At 32.0% G+C, this 20,988-nt stretch overlaps 1 protein-coding gene across 1 annotated transcript; it reads right to left on the bottom strand.

Annotated features, from left to right (window-relative positions):
* Positions 1-6,110: 6,110 nt before the first annotated feature.
* LOC126775465 (alpha-tocopherol transfer protein-like) lies at positions 6,111-20,751 on the bottom strand. Its single transcript, XM_050497436.1, has 8 exons — positions 20,664-20,751; positions 14,946-15,105; positions 12,843-13,002; positions 10,682-10,740; positions 10,041-10,237; positions 9,345-9,455; positions 7,158-7,260; positions 6,111-6,587 (listed from the first exon to the last, which is right to left on the bottom strand). The coding sequence occupies exons 2-8, from the start codon at positions 15,094-15,096 to the stop codon at positions 6,436-6,438; spliced, it is 933 nt and encodes a 310-aa protein (XP_050353393.1). The 5' UTR covers positions 15,097-15,105; positions 20,664-20,751; the 3' UTR covers positions 6,111-6,435.
* Positions 20,752-20,988: the final 237 nt, after the last annotated feature.

The raw sequence follows: 20,988 nt of genomic DNA, 5'->3' as shown, positions 1-20,988 counted from the left end.
CATATAATATATATATATTATACATATGTGGCAGAATTTGGACAGGGTATAATAATTTTATATAATAGTATAATACCAACCCGCATTGGAGCAGCGTGGAGGAATAAGCTCCAAGCCTTCTCCTCAAAGACGGAGAGGAGGCCTTAGCCCGGCAGTGAGACATTCACAGGCTGTTACTGTACTGTAGAAAAAGGTAAACGAATGTTCGTTAAAAAAATGGAATTTGAAATTGAATTAAGAAAATTTCTAGGACATTTTTTTTATAGACATTATTGAAGATATTTCTGTTAACACAATTTCATTGAAGACTGCTTAGAAATTTTGTAAAGCCCATTAGTTAGAACACGTCAATCTTAATGTATATATTAAATAAAGCTATGTACTACCTATTACATATTATTATTGCTATATTATATAACGTATTATTATTGCTAACCTATGTATTTTCATTTTTTTCATCAGTGGTGAAGCAAAACATCGCGAGGAATATCTGCCACATGTTTTTTTATAGAATTTAATTAAGGAAGCGGACGAGCCTATGGGCCACCTGACGGTAAGTGGTCACCAACGCCCGTAGACATTGGCAGTGTAAGAAATGTTAACCATCGCGTACATAGCCAATGCGCCACCAACCTTGGGACTTAACATTTTATGTCCCTTCTGCCTGTAATTACACTGGCTCACTCACCCTTCAAACCAGAACACAACTATACCAAGTACTGCTGTTTTGCGGTAGAATATCTGATGGGTGGTACCTACTCAGGCGAGCTTGCACAAAGCCCTACCACCAGTAAATGTATACCACCAAACCGCATTCTTCACAGAGAATCTAAACCAAACTGTGCGTTAGTTGCAAGTTTCATTTCTCTGTTTAGTCTGTATTTCGGTCAATTTATAAACGTTATTTTGTTTTTTTAATTAAAGATGAAATAAAAAAGTCAAAGATGTGTCAATATCAGATAAACACAAAAGATTTAATGTTATATTGCTTATAACAATGTAAAGATTATAATCACAAACCAAACCTCGCAAATTATTGCAATCTACGTTATATCACATAGTTTAGAAAATTTTTATAGAATACGTTTCAACATATTGAACTTTAAATAACGCAATGGTTTGTTAAATGTAGACTAAAGAAATATAGATAACTTATTAATCGCCAAATATTTACAAGCTATAAATAATAATAATAATATCCTGGGACATTATTCACACACGGCCATCTGATCTCAAATTAAGCTTGTACAAAGCTTGTGCTATGGAAACCGGACAACTGATATACTACATATACTACTTTTCTTTTGTAAATACATACTTATATACCTAGATAGATACATAAATATATCCAGACTCAGGACACACAAGACATGTTCTGTTCTGTCCTGGGTGGGAATCGAAAACACAACCTTCGGCATGAAAGGCAAGTATCTACCAACCACGCCAACCGGCTCAAAATGAACTACATATATAGGTGGTTTAACTAATACATTGAATTCGTAGTTCATTTCCCTCATGCCGATGGAAATTCGGTAGCCTTATCAAAACGATCACAGATTAGTTAATAACAACAGAATAAATTATATCAAATTTGATTATATTTTAAAATGGCATATATGCCATATATGTCATAGTTTTGATGACACTTTATGATTTTATTAAATAAAAACGGCAGATATACTTCAAGGTCTAACGCTGATGTAAAATTTTATTTCTGTCACGTATTGCGGGATTTCTTTTTTTATTTACAAACTAATAAATGTTTATAATTTCTCAATAATGTGAGACTTGATGTCTGAAATAAATTAATATATATATAAGTGAAATACCACTCATCATGAGATCTAAACTATCAGCCCGATTGACTTGAAATTTTTCACAATTACTCCTTCCCTGTAGATGCTCACTCAGAACGTATTTTACGCAAATCCAATCCAAAATACATTTTCCATCATATCTATCCGTGCGAAGCCGGTATGACTAGCTAGTATATGTATAATTATCAGCACAATGTCTCTGTAAGTACAGTAATCTGTTCAGTCTATAGTCGTGGTGCGCAATTATCTCGTGTGCGATTTGTTCACGCTCGACGTTGTCTTAACGGAGTATACTATGTTTGTATGTTAATCTTGGCATTTATGCCAGTCTGATGTTTGATTCCTATTTGAGGTATTGATTTTTTTTTCTTTTATAGTTTAGGTAGACGGACGAGCATATGGGCCACCTGATGGTAAGTGGTCACCAAGGCCCATACACATTACCATTGTAAATGTCAACCTTGGGAAATAAGATGTTATGTCCCTTGTGCCTGTAATCACACTGGCTCACTCACCCTTTAAACCAACACAACAATACCAATTACTGCTGTTTTGCGGTAGAATATCTGGGTGGTACTTACCCAGACGAGCTTGCACAAAGCCCTACCACCAGTATGTATTTGATGTAACCATTTAATTAATTTATTTGATTGATTTTTTTGATCTTTGTTTATTTAACTATATACTATTTACGTTTCAATTGTCACTAATTTGATGACATAGACACGTAGCCTTGTGGCGGACTGTCAATAATCTTATCAAGAATATTGGTATGAGATCATAGACAATTTTGTACTTTTTAAAGATAAGACATATTCCTAACAATTTCTTCCTTATTATTGCATCACGTTAATATAAGTTTTTTTTTTGCATGAGTTCTAGCAACTAGTCATTTAAGAGAAACCGACAGAATAACTGTGTTCCGGATTGAAGGGTAAGTGAGCCAGAGTAATTACAGGATGTAAGCGATGGTTAACATTTCATACAATGCCAATGTCTGGGCGTTGGTGACCGCTTACCATCAGGTGGCCCAGTTGAGTCATGAGACGATATCGCCAATCAGGACTAAATATATATTTTCTAAATTGATTTAAGATCTATCTCTTCCGCAATATGATAAATGATTATCACCGCTATGTATTATAAAAGAAAATGCTCCCCTCCCGCGTCTGTCTGAACGCGATAAATCAAAGATACGGAACGGATTTTCATACGGTTATTGCCGATGTACGGAATTATTCATGAGGAAGATTGATTGATATGAAAAATACCGTCTAATAGAAATATAACTCAATAGGTTACGACACGGGCGCGGTTCCTTACATATAGGTATGGTATAGGAAGGTACACCTATATATATATACACCTATATAAAACGTTAAGTTTTTGTATAGTATGATGATGATCGTTGAAGGTGTTGGAACAAATCATGCCTAAATCATAACTGGCGTGTGGCGCATAAGCCGATAGAGTTATATGTATTACGAGATATATATAAAGGCTTTATGTACCTATATCCTCTATCCTTATTGCGGTACGGGCTAGCTAGGTTAACGAAATTAAGCATTTTAAAAAATAGATCATTCTTAAGTAATCATAATGATGATTCATTCGCTTGTCATTTTTTAACTTATTTAGTGCCGTGTGTTTTATGTCATTAAAAGTAAAAGTATTTACAAGATAAGGTTGAAAAATCCTTTTGATTTTATTTTTTACGCCGCCATACAGATCGTTTAGGCGCTTGGTTTTGACGGTGCTTATGAAGGAGTTTAGGATAAAATAATCTCTTAGCGCTACGTTATGTGTCATGTTGAGATGGAGTTGGTTTGAAACTTGCCTTATGGGTTAGGTCATAGGAAACGGCATTTTCCGATCTCTTGTATGTGCGTGACACTTGTGTATATATAATTCGATGCTTTATACAATAATAATAATAATAAGAGAAATATTTTAATGTCACAGTGATATGAGTCATTTCACGCTAGTGTTCCTCGGTGAGCTTCATGTTTACAGTAACAGCCTGTTAATGTCCCACTGCTGGGCTAAGGCCTCATCTCCCTTTTTGAGGAGAAGGTTTAGAGCTTATTCCACCACGCTGCTCCAATGCGGGTTGGTAGAATACACATGTAACAATTTCAATGAAATTAGACACATGCAGGTTTCCTCACGATGTTTTCCTTTACCGTCAAGCACGAGATGAATTATAAACACAAATTAAGCACATGAAAATTCAGTGGTGCTTGCCCGGGTTTGAACCCACGATCATCGGTTAAGATTCACGCGTTCTAACCACTAGGCCATCTCGGCTTTTGTTTGTTATTTCAAAACTAAATATAAGTAACATTAGATATCGTACTTCATATACATATTTTTATATTCTATTGTTATTCTGACTCATTGGATATTATCGCATAGTTTTAACTATATGACATAGGAATTTTCAAAAAACTTTTGGAATAAACGAACTTGGTGCGCTAAAACGTATAAATTAATAATTTTAACTTACTGCGAGATATATTACGGTAGCAAGTGCTAGTTCACCTTTACGAATATTATAAATACGAAAGTGAGTTTGTTTGTTACGATTTCACGATTTTCACGTCTTACGTTGTCAGGGGCGAAACTACAGGTAACCAGTAAGCAATAACTCAATATCGCACAAGATATTACATATGTTACTAAATGAGGATGCATAATGTCGATGTGCGCCTGCAATTATTATCAATGCAACAAAACAACGTATTAACACATCTGTAAGCTGACAGTGTTAGGTGATAATAAAACATTGTTTTATTTTCAATTCAATTTTCATCGTAATGACCAAATATATTATAGATATTCGCGATCTTCTCTTATTTTTCTTTTAACGGACTTGGTAAGGAGTTATGTGGAACTTAACGTATTTACCTTGTAATTTAATGTATATATGTTTCGTTGTGTGTGTTTTGTTTTAGTGTCTGAAAAGCACTAATTCATCGTCAAAATTAATGTGTTTATATTAGAAAGCATCTTAAAAACCAGATTATAACCATCATTCGCTTACATTTAACTTATTTTTGTGGATCACCGTACATTTATACTGGTGGTAGGGCTTTGTGCAAGCTCGTCTGGGTAGGTACCACACGCTCATCAGATATTCTACCGCAAAACAGCCGTACTTGGTATTGTTGTGTTCCGGTTTGAATGGTCAGTGAGCCAGTGTAATTACAGGCACAAGGGACATAACATCTTAGTTTTTTTTTCTTACAATGCCAATGTCTATGGGCGTTGGTGACCACTTATCATCAGGTGGCTGTAATAAAAATATAAAATGTAATAAAGCATTCAGACAGATTCACATTAGACATAAATGTCGTGTCGTTTTTCGTTCTGACGTTGATAGCTTCTGTGTGCCTATTGCGATATTTTTGACTTATTATATAGCATTGGCGTTAACTGCGATTTGTACAGAATGAAGATAATAATCGGGATTCCATACAAATCTCAGTTAACATCAACGCTATGTAAGTAAAGATATTTGGACTACGCGTACTGATTGCATACAGAACTTGTTACATTATAATATTATGGATACATTTATATGTTATACTAATGTTCACCTGCGGCTTCGCTAGCTTGGTTGATAAGTTCAAGCTTGATTCATACTAAATTTCATCTAAATCGGTTTAATGTTCTAGCCTTGCGTAGAAGACATCAGGGTTATTTTCGCATTTATAATAGTTTTATAGATGCATATCTCTCAGTCCTCTGACTCTAATAGACTTTCGTATTCAGTGATATAGTAGTTATTATATCTGTAAACGTATGTAAATTGTTGAAATAAAAAACAAATATGTAAAAAAGGCACGGGCAACTATGAATATGTGGATGTCGTTTCCTTTAAAAAAATAGACTTGACGTAAATCTGCGAGTACTTATTTACTAACGTTATAAAATATGTATGGATATATCCCAAAAATTTAAAATAATCTATTATATCCATTATATTTCAGACAATGTTAGATTATACTAGTCTAAATAGTTTAATTATACTAACTATTATAAAATCATACTAATTCCTATAGGACATTTGACAGGTTTTTTTTTTACACATATTGTATCTGTATGGCCAACAATTTATTACGTTTTGCTTACTTTATAACAAAAAACAAAATAAAATAAACGCCTCAACGCGTTAATTAATTTATTTTTTACGCAGTTTATAAAAACAAAAACGTACAAGATGTTATGGTGTTATTTTTTGAAAATTTATATTTTTTATTCATGTCTTAAAATAGGCAAAGGAGTTTCACTATACAGCCTTGTCTTGTCTTGTCTTAATAATTTGTGGCAATTGACTTTACCAAAGTAGTTTTATTTTAAAATGAAACGAATAAAATAAGACGAAGTTATAAGCTTACAATTTAATTAACAGTATATTAAAGCGTAACACAATTGAAATAAACCTCCCAGTCGAATTTAATTAATATATAACCCGAATAAAGCACAGATATTTACGACCTTACATATAAAACGTTTAGTTAAACAATTATCTCTTTCTCTCACCGTTGATTTGATATTCGAAAAAAGAAGACATCGTATTGTTTGACAGTCACCCCTTGAAAATTAATGTTTTTAATTAATCAATTGACAGCTGTCTAAAGGAACCATCGATGCCAAATAGCTCATCGTAGTTGGTTGGTTTCCCAGGTCTGAGGGCTTCATTTGCTTTGACTGATTCCTGTTCTTTGAACCATTCCGTGTAATCCTGTAGTTTCTTCATCCACGCTTCTGTAGAATTTAATAATATATTGAAATGGTTATAATAGTTTTAATGGTTTTAAATAAATCTGATTTCGATTGCCTTTTTAATAATGCCTCAACCTAAGTTAAAAATGTATCCTCATAGCTCAAATTTACGTGTAAATGCAAGCACAGAATAGTAATAAATGAGCTTACGTTTCGGCACGGTTTGTCATATAAAGAGCAGATCAAGCAATTTTACTTAGAAGCCTCAAATAGCTAATATCTAAGCTTATTCTAAATGCAATTTCTTTATTTCCAACTCCTCAGGAAGTCACCAAAAAATAATTACAAGAATTATAACAACTAAAATAATTCAAAGTAAATAAAGATTTTTTGTCACAGAAGTCGAGTTCATTTTGTAGAGACTCAGCTTAATGTATTACATTATACTAAATGATATATAAACTATATTTTCTTGTTAAAACAAAAGATATAATAACAACTACGCTGGCTTGGCTTGGCGCTTATACTTAACGCAGCTAATGGTGGGTCTGTTATTCACGTAACAAAGACCTAAAACACAAAATTAATTTAAAAAAAAAAAAACAAAATTACCGTTTACTTCATCAAGGGAACATCCATTTCCGCCATATTCTTCCGGAAGCATATCTTTGGGTACGTGTTCATGCAGCGTACTTATGTCGGAGTGGACGAAAATCTTAATCAAATAGAATAAAAAAAGTTAAAAATACAGTTCAAGGTCAATCCTTTATATATATATATATAAAACATTATCAATATGGTGCTTATTTGTATCCTTATTTTTTTTTAATTAATGGCCTTTGCATGAGGTGCTATCAGCAAAGAATAGGTGGCGCGCGAGCGTACTTTTAACAATAATAAAATATTTTATTTAAATGAAAAAAAAAAACAGATGAACAACTGTTTGAATATAATAAAAGCTTTAAAATGTTTTATACCAATGAAATTGAGATGGGGCTAAGCTGAGTTAAACTGAATCCAGTTCAAATATAAAACATCAAAATCAATCGCGAAGTTATACCCGAACATACATAAAATATACAGACAAACAAATGGAGGACCTCCTCACTTTTTTAAAGCCGTGAAAAAATAGCTAGCTTGTTATATTATTTAAGCATAGCACTTGTATTGGGGCAATGCCTGTAATCTCGTACAAGCTAATATTTATGATATCCTAGTCATAACAACTGTGTTTGCTACGACTGCAGGCGTATTTCATTCAAAAATTTCGTTTGTAGGGGATATGGAATGGGTAGAGGAGGTAACGGGAGGAAGTCACCGATATGCGACCCACCGCGTTCGCTAGCTCTTCATAAATTATGATCGCCTGGTACCATTTGTTTTGATAGTTGCATGCAGAGTATAAATTGGTTCAGTGTTTCGATGTAAAAACAATCTCTTAAATATCCATGTTTTCCTGGTATTCAATGTTTTTGTTTAAGCTTTATATTAAAATTTAGGACTTTACCTACTACGATTAATATTTTAAGTGTTTTTAAAAAATAACAATGATAACAGATAAGTAAATATGAGATAAGAGCAAGTTCATTATAAATAATATCACAAATAAAATTTAATTTTATAAATTATAGGTATTGAAAGTTCTACGCATTTTTTGGTATTTGCTTTTTAAATATTTAGTTTATCAATAAAAAAACATGTTCTTCTTTGTTAATTTTTTTTAACATCTTGCATTGCATAATGTTTTTGTTTGAATTTATTTTTAAATTTTAAATGTAAATAATAATTTTAGTCCGTCAATATTTTTCTGGCGAAAACAGAACACAACGACTAAAGATAACGGACATTTTTGAAAAAACACAAGGCGAAACTTCTTAAGCGATCTAGTAATAATAATAATTTATTTTGAAACTGACTTAATTTTATAGTACAAAAGATGGACTTACCATTTGAATATTTAAGTTCGTCTAAATATAAACTTTCCTTTTAATGCATAGACTACAAAATTTGTCTTACCTCAAATCTAAACTAGACAAATCCGATACACGGCAAATAGTTCAGGCACAGGGCCAACGGATTAACGTGGTGTCCGGGTTGCTACTGAGAATTTTTAACAGAAAAACCCAACTTTTTATCAAAAAAGCTAACTTTTTATCGGCCCGACCTGGGATTTGAACACATCGGGACCTGCGGCCCGTCAATGATCCCTTTTGTTCGATAGCTCTTAAAATGTTAATGTATTGTCTTAATGAAGTGCATTTGATATTAGTTCTGTACAAGGCGTTTTATTGAAAAAAAAGAAAACAAAAATACGAAAGAAAGTCACCATCATTAAAAAGGTTATATGAATCTGTATTGCCCGGTAATTTGAATGTTTGAAGTATAAAAGTAAAGCGATATCGTTTGTTTATGTATCCCTGGTACCTCGTGTTTTGGTTTTCGTTCAGTCGACGCTCGCTATTCACAAGTGATTCTACTTCATTCTGATTATGACCGCCTGGTACTCAATGTTTTGAATTTAGAATGGTTATCGGGTAGGAGTTTTTATTATGACTTAATTTTTTATGACTTTTACAGTCGGAGTATTTTAAAAAATAAAGTTTTTGTTTAAAAAATACAGATATCATTTGTGAAGTAATTCTACTAAAAATAATTATTATTAATGTGAAAGTTGGTTTCCCGTTTGTTACTTATCACGCAAAACGTTTTTGGAATAGAGGTAGCTTAAAAAGTTAAACCCCGCCTCTTATACGTAGACAAAGCCACGGTTGAAGCTAGTAATTTATAATAAATACATACTCTGTTCTTGATTTTATCCTTAAGGAACGGCTTGATGAAATTTATTAATGCTTCGATGACAGGCGATGTATGTACAACGTGCACTTGTTTTAGCTTGACAGGATAGGCTTCCTGAAAATATAAACTTGCATTAATTAGTTATTTATAAGCAGAAAATGTTAATAAGTGGGCTATTTATTGCAATATTAAACAGTAATGTCTATGAAATTATATCTATGATATACTGCGTTAATAAAGGGTAAACAGATTGTAATGATCGGTACTAGGTTAGCATGAGTCAATGAAGCTATTATTTGTCGAAACGTTTTTAAAAACTATAAAAATAATGATATTGTTAAACCAATATTCAGTAGCTACAGCGAACTAGAGAGCTAGATTGATTCTACCCTGGAAGTATTCTACATGAAATATCATACAGTATTTTTTAATTATTTTTATTGTTATTAAAATATTATTAAGCAAAGGCAATTCTATAATTATAAAAATACGTTTACATTAAATTATATCTTGTATTTTTTTATTATCATTTTATTGAATCTCTATAAACTTTTCTGTATGTTTGTTTATGTGTTTGTTTTCTATTTCTGAAATGTGTGTAACTAGACTTTTGTAAGCTATTTCTATTTTCTTGCTTTCACTAACTAGTCTGTCTTTTTGGTGTTAAAATTAAATAAATAAACGAATAATGAAACGAACCTGTACGCAAATTAAGAATTTCTTGATAGAAGACGGTGATATTTTCGCTAAATGACTTGGCGTGACCACCGACGCATCCAGGATGTAAATGTCACCTCCCACTCCCTCCAGTTCTTCCTTAAGTCTGACGTCACCAATCATTAGTGCGATTTTGAATATGTTATTCAATTGTTCGGGGTCAATGTTCTTGTCAAGACCTGAAATTGTATAGAAGAGGCATATTAACAAATAATATTTTAATATTACTAATTATATTTTTTGCTTTTTTATTAGTAGGGCATCCCACATTTTATTTTTTATTATATAATACCACTTCTAATAGATTACGAGCACATACGTGTTAAATTAACGCATCGCAGACGTAAATAGTTGTTTTACTAATGCGTTTTGTATGATGTGAAAAGCGCTGTCTAGTGACAATTATCGGAACTCCATACAAATTGCAGTTAACATTGCCTTTGAATAAGTAAAAAATATCGTACTTGCCACTAGCTTAGCAGAGGCTTAGGCGTAAAAACTCTTCCTATGACATAACTAAACTAAACATCAGGTTCTGGAACACTGATGATTGCCAAATTATTGAATTTAGATTTGATCTAAATAGTTGGGTTATATATAAATTAAAATTTATATGTATTTACCTCGACATATTGTGACTCGCCGCCCATCTGGAGTCAATCCCGGTAAAGGAGCTCCTTGTCTGTAATGATACAAATGAAACTGATTGTAATTATGTTATTTGAATAAATATATTGAAGTTATATAAAATAATAATATATAAATATAAATAGTTGACTTATAATGCAGACTCTCCGATCCGTGCCGAGGACGATCATCGCAGTGGTTTTAGTGGGTGAGAATCTCACATAATCGGTCCCCCTCATGGGAGCTGGGTACCTTTCTGAAGATTTCCTCCAACTCCGTGAAAAAAAAGTTATAAGTCCTGGGTTTAAGCCCAGGCCACGTCTATCTAACTGGCTGAACGTGATATACTATAAAAATAGCGAACAGATTTTCATACAGTTTTAACCAATGGACAAAATGATTCATGAGGTAGGTTTAAAAGTATAATTTATTGTGAATTATATAAATTGGCTGATTATATTAAAGATGCTGGAAAAATTATGCCGACCAACCAATAAAGTTCTATGTAATACGACGTAATTTTATGTAGCCCCTTTATTCTACCCGTGCCCTACCCCTACCTCTTGCTCTACCCATACCCTACCCCTATCTTGTTCGACCAGGGCGGATACTAGTCATGAATAAAAATAAACTTAATGCTATTTTAAGCGATACGTGTACAAAGGCCGACTTATTTCTAAAAGAAATCTCATGCAGTAATACAGTTAACAAGAGATCTTTCTTCAAATATGTTTTACGATGAGTGTTAAAATTAGTCCTTGACAATTTCGCATAATTTTGCAACAGACGTTAGGATAAATGGCATTTTCTCAATATTTGCTCATAAATTTAAAAATTGAATTCTTGTTTAAGTTTATTATTTGACAAAAAGGTCGCATGTATTTATACACGTTCTTATGAAATCGTAATGTCGGCACTTTGTTGAACCAGTGTCTGGGTGAAGGAGATCACGTACTGCCACGTCTTTGTCCATTTAACGGCCGAATACTGACACGTCACTCAAATGAATCAGTGTGGTACAACTTTGAGTTGTTTCTCAATGACTTATGGAGGGTGGGGACAGGGTGTATAAAAAAATCCCCCGTGGTCCTTTAAATGGAATTCTCGAAAGCAACGTAGTAAGTTAAATAAAAATTCAATCGGCCCAATTGCTAAACACGTGAATCGCATCCAAAGATTCCACGTAAAGCCAGGTACGCTGAATATTTCATGGCCTTAACTTTGTTCAAATAACATAAGTTATCATAAGTCTTATGCTCGGCGGGGGAGGATAAACAATCTTATTATTTTTCTTTTTTTTTTTTTATTTACTGGTGACAGGAGGGCTGGTTCATTTATTCACCCAGAGGATCGGAATTGCGATGAAAGCGAAAGTGCTGCCAGCATTCTTTCCACTATTCCACACGGTCATGATTTGTTAAGTTAATATCGCAATGGCATCAATAAGTAATAGTGGTAATTAAGGAATATTAGTAATTTCTATAAAAAGGCAATTGACATTATTCTTATTCGTATTTTTTATAAACTTAAAGTAAATAATTATTATGTAAATAAATTATAACCACATACAAAATATTTACTGATAACCAGGTATGGCCCTAAAATAACACGTTCATGACGGTGTAATTTTATTTGCACAAGTGTTTTATTACACAAGTGATATAATTACTTAGATTTCACGATTGCGTCGCGTTAATGAAAAGAATTTGTTGTGTTGTCATGTACACACACACACATATATATATATATATATATATATATATATATATATATTATTCATATTATTTTTTTATTTCGCAATTGTTTTTTAGTTTTGTACTTTTTTACATCCGGATTATTTTATAGTTAGTATATCAAAAGGAAAAATAAATATATATATATCTGTAGATAGAGACAAAATTTCACTAGGTAAGATCACGTGCAGGTTTTCTCGCAATGTTTTCCTTCACTGAACCCAAGAGCAGTCATGAAACTTCAGCGATAATTAACCGGATTTAAGCCCGTAACCTTATATACATATATTTATAATTCATCCGTTCCTACCACTGAGCCAGCCCGGCTCTGACTTCTCTAATCACAGTAGTTTTTCTATAAACAATAGTCTGTATTATTTATTGGTATATATTTTTTTATATTTATGTACAAATGTATACATACGCTTTGGTTATTAGTTCTTGAAGTTCTGGTCTGTTGATGTCCCGGTTGGTGAAGAATTCTGGACAAGCAGCTCTCATAGTGAAGTACATGTCGAGTTTCTTCTTACATTTCTCCAAAGAGAAGCTGCAGCCCCGAAGGAAGGTCATGATCCGACCTTCGTCTATAGAAAAAATAACAATTGCAATAACAAGTGTAATTCTCCTTATATCTCGTTTTGATATGTGAAAAAAAAATACTTTTATTTCACATAAATAATAATTGACATCGTAATTTAGCTACAATTATGAGTATGCGTATGTATTATTACACTGGGAAATTGTTTTATTTAATTGCAGTTTCTTAATGATAATTTACTGTATCTTTTTATGTTTCATTCTAATCGTAATGGCGTTCCCTCCGATTTTACGGCTCTATCAACAATAGGTCAACTACACAAAACATATTATATATAGTTTGAGTCTGGTGAAAAATACTAATATGCTAGATCATCTAGGTTGTAACATTTATTATAAAACGAAACGAATTTAACTTACAAATTTCAATTAATTTTTATATATATATATATAAATTAATTGAAATTATATATATATTAATATATATATATTAATTGAAACGCTTACATTTTATAGAATAGGAAGGCGGACGAGCATATGGGCCACCAGATGGTAAGTGGTCACCAAACGCCCTTAGACATTGGCATTGTAAGAAATGTTAACCATCGCTTACATCACCAATGCGCCACCAACCTTGGGAACTAAGATGTTATGTCCCTTGTGCCTGTAATTACACTGGCTCACTCACCCTTCAAACCGGAACACAACAGTACCAAATAATACATACATAATAATACATTAGAGTGTATTACAGTAGAAATAAACCAAGATTGCTGGAGGAAGTGGTTATATATATATACATATATATATATATATATATATATATATATATATATATATATATATATTTAGTAGAAGTAAATATATATATAAATTATATATTTACTTCTAACACTATCAATGTTTCAACTATAGTATATTAGATGTTATGTTCATTGTGCACTCAATTACTTTTTAACCCGGAACACATTAACACAAGTTAATGGCATTTAGCAGTAAAACAACTAATAAGTAAATAAGAAAAAGATGAAACCAGAACATTATGTAATGTAATACATATATTCGGTTTTTTTTGTGTTCGTGTTTAAAATGGTTCTGTAACTCTTTTGGTGTACAATAAAGCATATTCTGTTCTATTCTATTCTATAACAAAGCAGTAGAAACCGTCTGTCTGTACATTTTATAAAAAACGAGTGTGGGCGATAAGTAGTAACAGAAAACGAAAATGTATTTTTTTTAATTTGTCTGTCTGTATACGCATCTCCAAATCTCCGTAGTTTTTCTTAAAAGGATTTGTGCTTTTAACAGGTAGATTAAGCAAAATTTGGAGCAACATTAGGCTTTAATTGTAAGCGGCCGACAATGAAAAAAGCTATCGACATTTAAATATAATTTTAAACTCGTCTTCAATACATATAATAAAGCAGTAGACCGTATGTACATTGAATAAATATATCCTAAAACTAGTGTCGGCGATAAAAAAAGAGTAACAAAACATGAACACTTGCACTTTTTTAATATATCAAAATGAAACCGACCTTCACGTGAACAAAGTCGCATGCACCAGCTAGTACTTTACTGGTGATAGGGCTTTGTGCAAGCTCGTCTGGGTAGATACCACCCACTTATCAGATATTCTACCGCAAAACAGCAACACATAGCATTGTTGTGTTTGAAGAGTGAGTAAGACAGTGTAATTACAGGCACAAAGGACACAACATCTTAGATCCCAAGGTTGGTGGCGCATTGGCGATGTAAGCGATGATTAACATTTCTTACAATGCCAATGTCTATGGGCGTTGGTGCCCACTTACCATTAGGTGGCCCATATGATCGACCGCCTACCTATTCTACATAAAAAAACTAAATAATTGAAGAAAAAATTTAACAAAAAAAAAATTACAATTATAAAACACATATATATGAATGCGACCCAGATGGTCTTAAAGCCTATCGTATAAATTCGATGTTATTTACATAATACACTCACCCCATTCGTCAGGTAAATATGGCTGTTTCCGGAGCCATTCCTTAATCGCTGTGAGGTCTTGATCTCTCGTGTTAACATCTTCATTCAATTCAACACGAATTTTCTTCCACATCTCCCCCGTCGGCTGAACTAATGTTGCAACAGACGCCATGACGATTAACTGTAAGCATTTTTAATTTTTAACTCATTGTATGTGATACAATTCTAATTATGTTATACATTAATAACTTTATACATACAAAGGTTTTAAACAAACGTAGATATTCCTATTTTTGCTAAACATAACATTTTAATTACTTACTGATGACATGAGTATAATCACAAAGTTAATCATAAAAAATATATAGAAATATATAATAGAATAGTATATGTTACGAAGGGATCGCTCCCTTCCAGACAACCTTTGAGTAAGGGACATTAAATTAATAAAGCGGTAAATTCTTCTTGTTTTTAAATATAACATATATATATATATATATATATATATATATATATATATATATAACGATATGTTAGGATCGATTTCAGCCAAGGCGGCCTATTCAACAGAGATTAGCTAACAGCTTTTTACATATTATAGTTCCCTAACTCACATAATCCGATGGGACGGCAAGCCGACATGACCAGAAAGAGTTCAGGTGCAGCGGCTTTACGTGCTCTGCGATGCACGGGAGTGTACTCACTTCCAACTTCCAGACTCAGTGGTACCACTGTACATATTGTGACAGTAGCTTGAAATATCCATACTAATATCATAAAGAGGTAAAGTTTGTGAGGTTGTAGGGGGTAATCTCTGGATCTATTGAATCGATTTTAAAAATTCCTTTACCGACTACATTATTTGTGAATAGCATAAGTTATATAATATCCCGAAAAATGAAAAGACTTTTTCGTGGTAGTCGGATTTGCAAAGTAAGTCGGAGAAAAAACGGTCGAACGAAAACGTTTCCTACGAACGCTGCTTTAACGAGCTATATGATTGAGTTCTAGAGAAAAGTTGTAGAGCTTAATAATGCCTACAAAAAGTCAGCGACAACATATGTCTTACTTTTATATTTAAGTCACAAAAATTGTTTTTTTTGTATTAAAAAAAAAATTAAATCGTCATTTTTATTGGTCATATATTATCAACAATTATCAAATCTTATCAATATAAGTAAACTTATCATTTCAAGTGTTTAAAACTAAAGACTTTTTCCTGTTACTGCATATAATTTGGACGAATAGTTAAATAGATAATACGATATCGAACCCATCCGTGTTTTTTTAATATACAACACGTCAATATATTCAGCAATAAATTGATTTATCATCAAGAAAATTATATTTAGATTAAATCCATTTTTCCATTATGTTTTTGGTTGCATAGTTTAAGAGATAATTTAAAAAATCAAATACGCAAGACAATTTTGTTAATGTTCAGCCAACGCGACTTTTGGCAGTCAGGAAATAAATCATAGTAAAAATGTTTACCGCCATACGAAGTGGGCACGGGTCAGCTAGTTTTACAATAAAATCAAAATATAAGTACATACGAATGTGATGTGATGTGGGCATGCCCAAACATAACTCAGTTATGTACAATACCTATTACGAGTAAGTGAGATTTATCGAACTTAGGACTTCCGAATTCGATTACATTTATCAAATAGGATATTTACTATTAATAACCTACGGGTGATATTTTTTTAATAAATACTTAAAAATATAATTTAATGTTTTGCTTTCTGAATTTTGTTTTTTTTTTAAATGTTTTTCTTATATTATTATTATTATTATTTGCTAACTAAACCTCTTGTACTGTATAAGTACTTACGCTGTTAGCGCACGTATTGTGGAATATTATAGTCTGGCTTTATTTAAGTATAATAATGTATTGCTTTTACTGTAATTAGTGTGTCATTAAAATAAATAAATATTTCTTATATTTAATTAAAAAATACTCCGTACCAGTAATAAAAGGTACCTTATTACATTTAACTAGTAAATGGTTTCTTAAGCGGAAGATTTTTGCAATCGGCGCAAGCGCAACACTGTCGCAACGTAACAGACGACATTCCGTTATTTGGTTCGCTAAACCTTTTTTAGAACTTCGAATAGATTTTATGTTATATTAGTACAGTTTTGTATTAAATAGAGTTTAAGTACAGTATTAAGTGATTGTTTTTATATAATATGTTTTTATATAATAGGCGGACGGGCAAATGGGCCACCTGGTGGTAAGTGGTCACTACTACCCAAAGGCATTGGCATTGTAAGAAATATTAACCATCCAATATGCCACCAACCCTAAGAACAAAGATATAATGTCCCTTGTACCTGTAGTTACGCTAGCTCACTCACCCTTAAAACCGGAACACAAAAATACTTAACACTGCTGTTTTGTGTTAGAATATCTGATCACCAAGTAATATGTATATAAAATATAGATATTTGTTACGTATATACCTTAAAGTGACGGTAAAAATTTCTAATAATTACTCATCATGAACAAGGATTATGTAAATGTTATTTATAAAAAGTTCATTTATAACAATAATTGCCATGAAAATATTACGGTTAGATATATTTGCCATTACCATAATTGACAATTCATAATCTGAGTGCAAACAACGATTACGCAAACTTAACCTTCGTCCTACTATGGTTTCAAAACTTTTGTCCAAGGAAACGTTTTGTCAGTTCATGCAGAACTGGCGAATGTCTGTTGTGAATTCCTCCGCGGAAAGTTGTAAGATCTTTTCCGAATTAAGTTAAACACAAAAACATAGACTGAGTTACATTGTCTAAGTTATATATTGTTGCGATGTGATTAAAAATTAAAACTTATATCACATTTATTGCAAATCAAACTCGTTATTTTATTTTCTCAATTTTTAATACGTTTCATCTTAATTCTTTTTTTTTTTTGACACACTCTTTTTTTTTTGTTTTTTATCCGTCACATTCTCGAAACTAAATTTAAATAAAAATAAAAATCAACATAAAAAGAGGTTACATTCTAAACATATATATACTATATATATACATTATTGACGACATAGATATATATATATATATATAATATTATTAATATTTCTTTCTTACTTTCATTTTCACGCCTACAATAACCTTTTACTAGAAGAGATTGCAATAGTTGGGCCTACTTTTTGTGCAATTTAATTTTGTTGCGCAATATAAGAATAAGAGCAACAGCGGTCCGCCCTTCCAAATATTACTATCAATTTCAATGAATTAAGCTAATGCTTCTTGTAAATGGCAATCCGGAGAGATATCCATCGGATTTACCTGTTAATTGAGGTATGGATAATTTAAAAATATACACTTTAAAACTTGGAGTTGTGTGAGTGAAAATAGAGGTCTATTTTATGAGTCGGAACTGCGGAAATAAGGACCACGCTGTGTCTCGTAAGCTAGCAACTACACCAAAGACGATTACGATCCAGTCACATTACATAACAAATGTTGTTCATAATCTATTTAGTCGCTCAACCGTGAATTGTCTATTTTTGGGAAACTTAATTTTTTATCTAAAGATGTAAAAGTCGTAGAACAGTCAATTGTGCAAACGATAATTTTGTGCACGATATGTTAATTGAAATATGATATAAATTATTTGGCAAAAGTAAAAATTTACTGGTGTTTTTTTTTTAAAAATTGCACATCTAAATAAATTTAACTGATGGTAATTAATGTGAAAGCTTGTAATACTGAAAGAGATGAAAGACAAAACAGATACAAAATTTCAAACGTAAATGAAGTTTCATCTTATCAATTATAGATTTCTTCCAGTATAAAATAAAACACACAAATAATAGAAAAGAAAAAGTCGGATGTATTTTTATTAGGATTGAATTTCATTACGATGTTTTTTCATCGCAGCGCTAGTTTTACCAAAATCGGTACAATATATCTCCATATATACTTATAAATTTAACATTACGTGGCATATGCTTTATGCGATGGAACAAATGAATAAAATAATGATTGTCTCTATACAATTAAGAACATAACTTGAATTTAAATAAGCTTAACCTTATTGGTCCTGATGTCGCGACCGTACGCAAAAACAATGCTCAATGAGACAAAAGACGTCATTAAAATTTTTACGTATTGAAATAATACATAATATGATATAAGTATATTTTTTAATATACTATATATCAAGTTAGAAATATCGGCGTTTACAAAAACTTTATTTTTATTAATTACTTGGTAACAAATATATTTTCGTGCCTATCGTGGGCGAAATGTATTAGAGACTTATAAAGAAATTATAACATCTGTAAAACTATATTTCATGCAAATAAATGATTATTATTATTAATTTTATCTTTGTACTTTCAGTATTACTATCTGTAATCTAAGAAGAATTGTACGGCTGTAAGTACAAACTTCAAATGCAAGAAACGATCGTAAAAAGTAATATGCGATGTATTATAATAATTATAATATTTCAAGAATACACGTATCAAAATAGTGTATCACCATAAGTCTAACCGATTCAACAATTCACGGGTGAGTTATGAAGTGATTTCTTAAAGAATAACACTGTTGAACAAAGAACCATATAAGTTTTCGATTTAGATATTATGAATTTACTGGTGGTAGGGCTTTGTGCAAGCTCGTCTGGGTAGGTACCACCCACTCATCAGATATTCTACCGCAAAACAGAACTACTTGGTACTGTTGTGGTCCGGTTTGAAGAGTGAGTGAACCAGTGTAATTACAGGCACAGGGGACATAACATCTTACTTTCCAAGGTTGGTGGAGCATTGGCGATGGTTGACATTTTTTACAATGTCCATGGGCGTTGGTGATCACTTACCATCAGGTAGCATATATGCTCGTCCGCCTACCTATACTATAAAAATATAGTCATCGTACAGTCGTCATCATGACGTCGAAGGTCTCTTGTGATAATCAATAAAAATGTCCATGGGCGTTGGTGATCACTTACCATCAGGTAGCATATATGCTCGTCCGCCTACCTATACTATAAAAATATAGTCATCGTACAGTCGTCATCATGACGTCGAAGGTCTCTTGTGATAATCAATAAAAATGTCCATGGGCGTTGGTGATCACTTACCATCAGGTAGCATATATGCTCGTCCGCCTACCTATACTATAAAAATATAGTCATCGTACAGTCGTCATCATGACGTCGAAGGTCTCTTGTGATAATCAATAAAAATATACCGTGCGACATCTATGAATACCACTTTTCAAAAAAAAAAAAAATAGAATAAATAAATCATTCATTATCAAGAATGTCAAGACTATACAGCGATAATTATCGTGCAATAAAGTAATTCAATAATAAATTATAACAATCTTATTGCACTAATTATGAAACTTAATGATAGATGCAACTAAATATATTTTTTTTGGTTGTTACTATAAACTATGTTATATTATTTTAAGCCTCAATGCCTAAATGGTTATGCCTATATAGTTTGCATAATGATGTTATAGTTGCAGGTTCGATCCTGACCTCTTATCATCATCCCCACTTAACAGTTTTAGGCTTCCCTGTACATAATTCATTGGAATATTGTTGTTGTTGCTGTTAATAATCAAACGATGGTTTGGTAAATTCGAAAATATGTTTTAAAAATTACAGGTAGTTTTAATGAAATAAATTCAAAATAATATTGAACACCCATTACTTTTTGAACTATTTTAATAATAATCGGATAAAATATTTATACTTACTTCGTAATTTAAAATTCACTTCAAACCACGCGATGTTTACACGCGACGCGCAATGCACGCTCAGACGGAGTGAGCAGTTAAATCTAACTGAAGGAACAAATTCACGCTAAAGGCAACTTGCCTGTGATCTTCAGACCTTGGAGAGGTTGCGACATTGATACTTGGATGCATAGCCTGTGTCAAACAACAGCTTCATCAATTTCTTATAAATCTGCACGCTGCTCTTTTAGTCTTCAGATGGTAGAATGAAAAAAAGAACGTTACAGGGAATATATAAAAAAGTATATTAAATCTAAGCATATCATTATTATTATATTTTTTTTTA

This window comes from Nymphalis io, chromosome 18, assembly GCF_905147045.1.
Source record: "Nymphalis io chromosome 18, ilAglIoxx1.1, whole genome shotgun sequence".
In the NCBI taxonomy this organism is placed as follows: Eukaryota; Metazoa; Arthropoda; class Insecta; order Lepidoptera; family Nymphalidae; genus Nymphalis; species Nymphalis io.
This window is presented reverse-complemented; position numbering and strand designations above follow the sequence as displayed.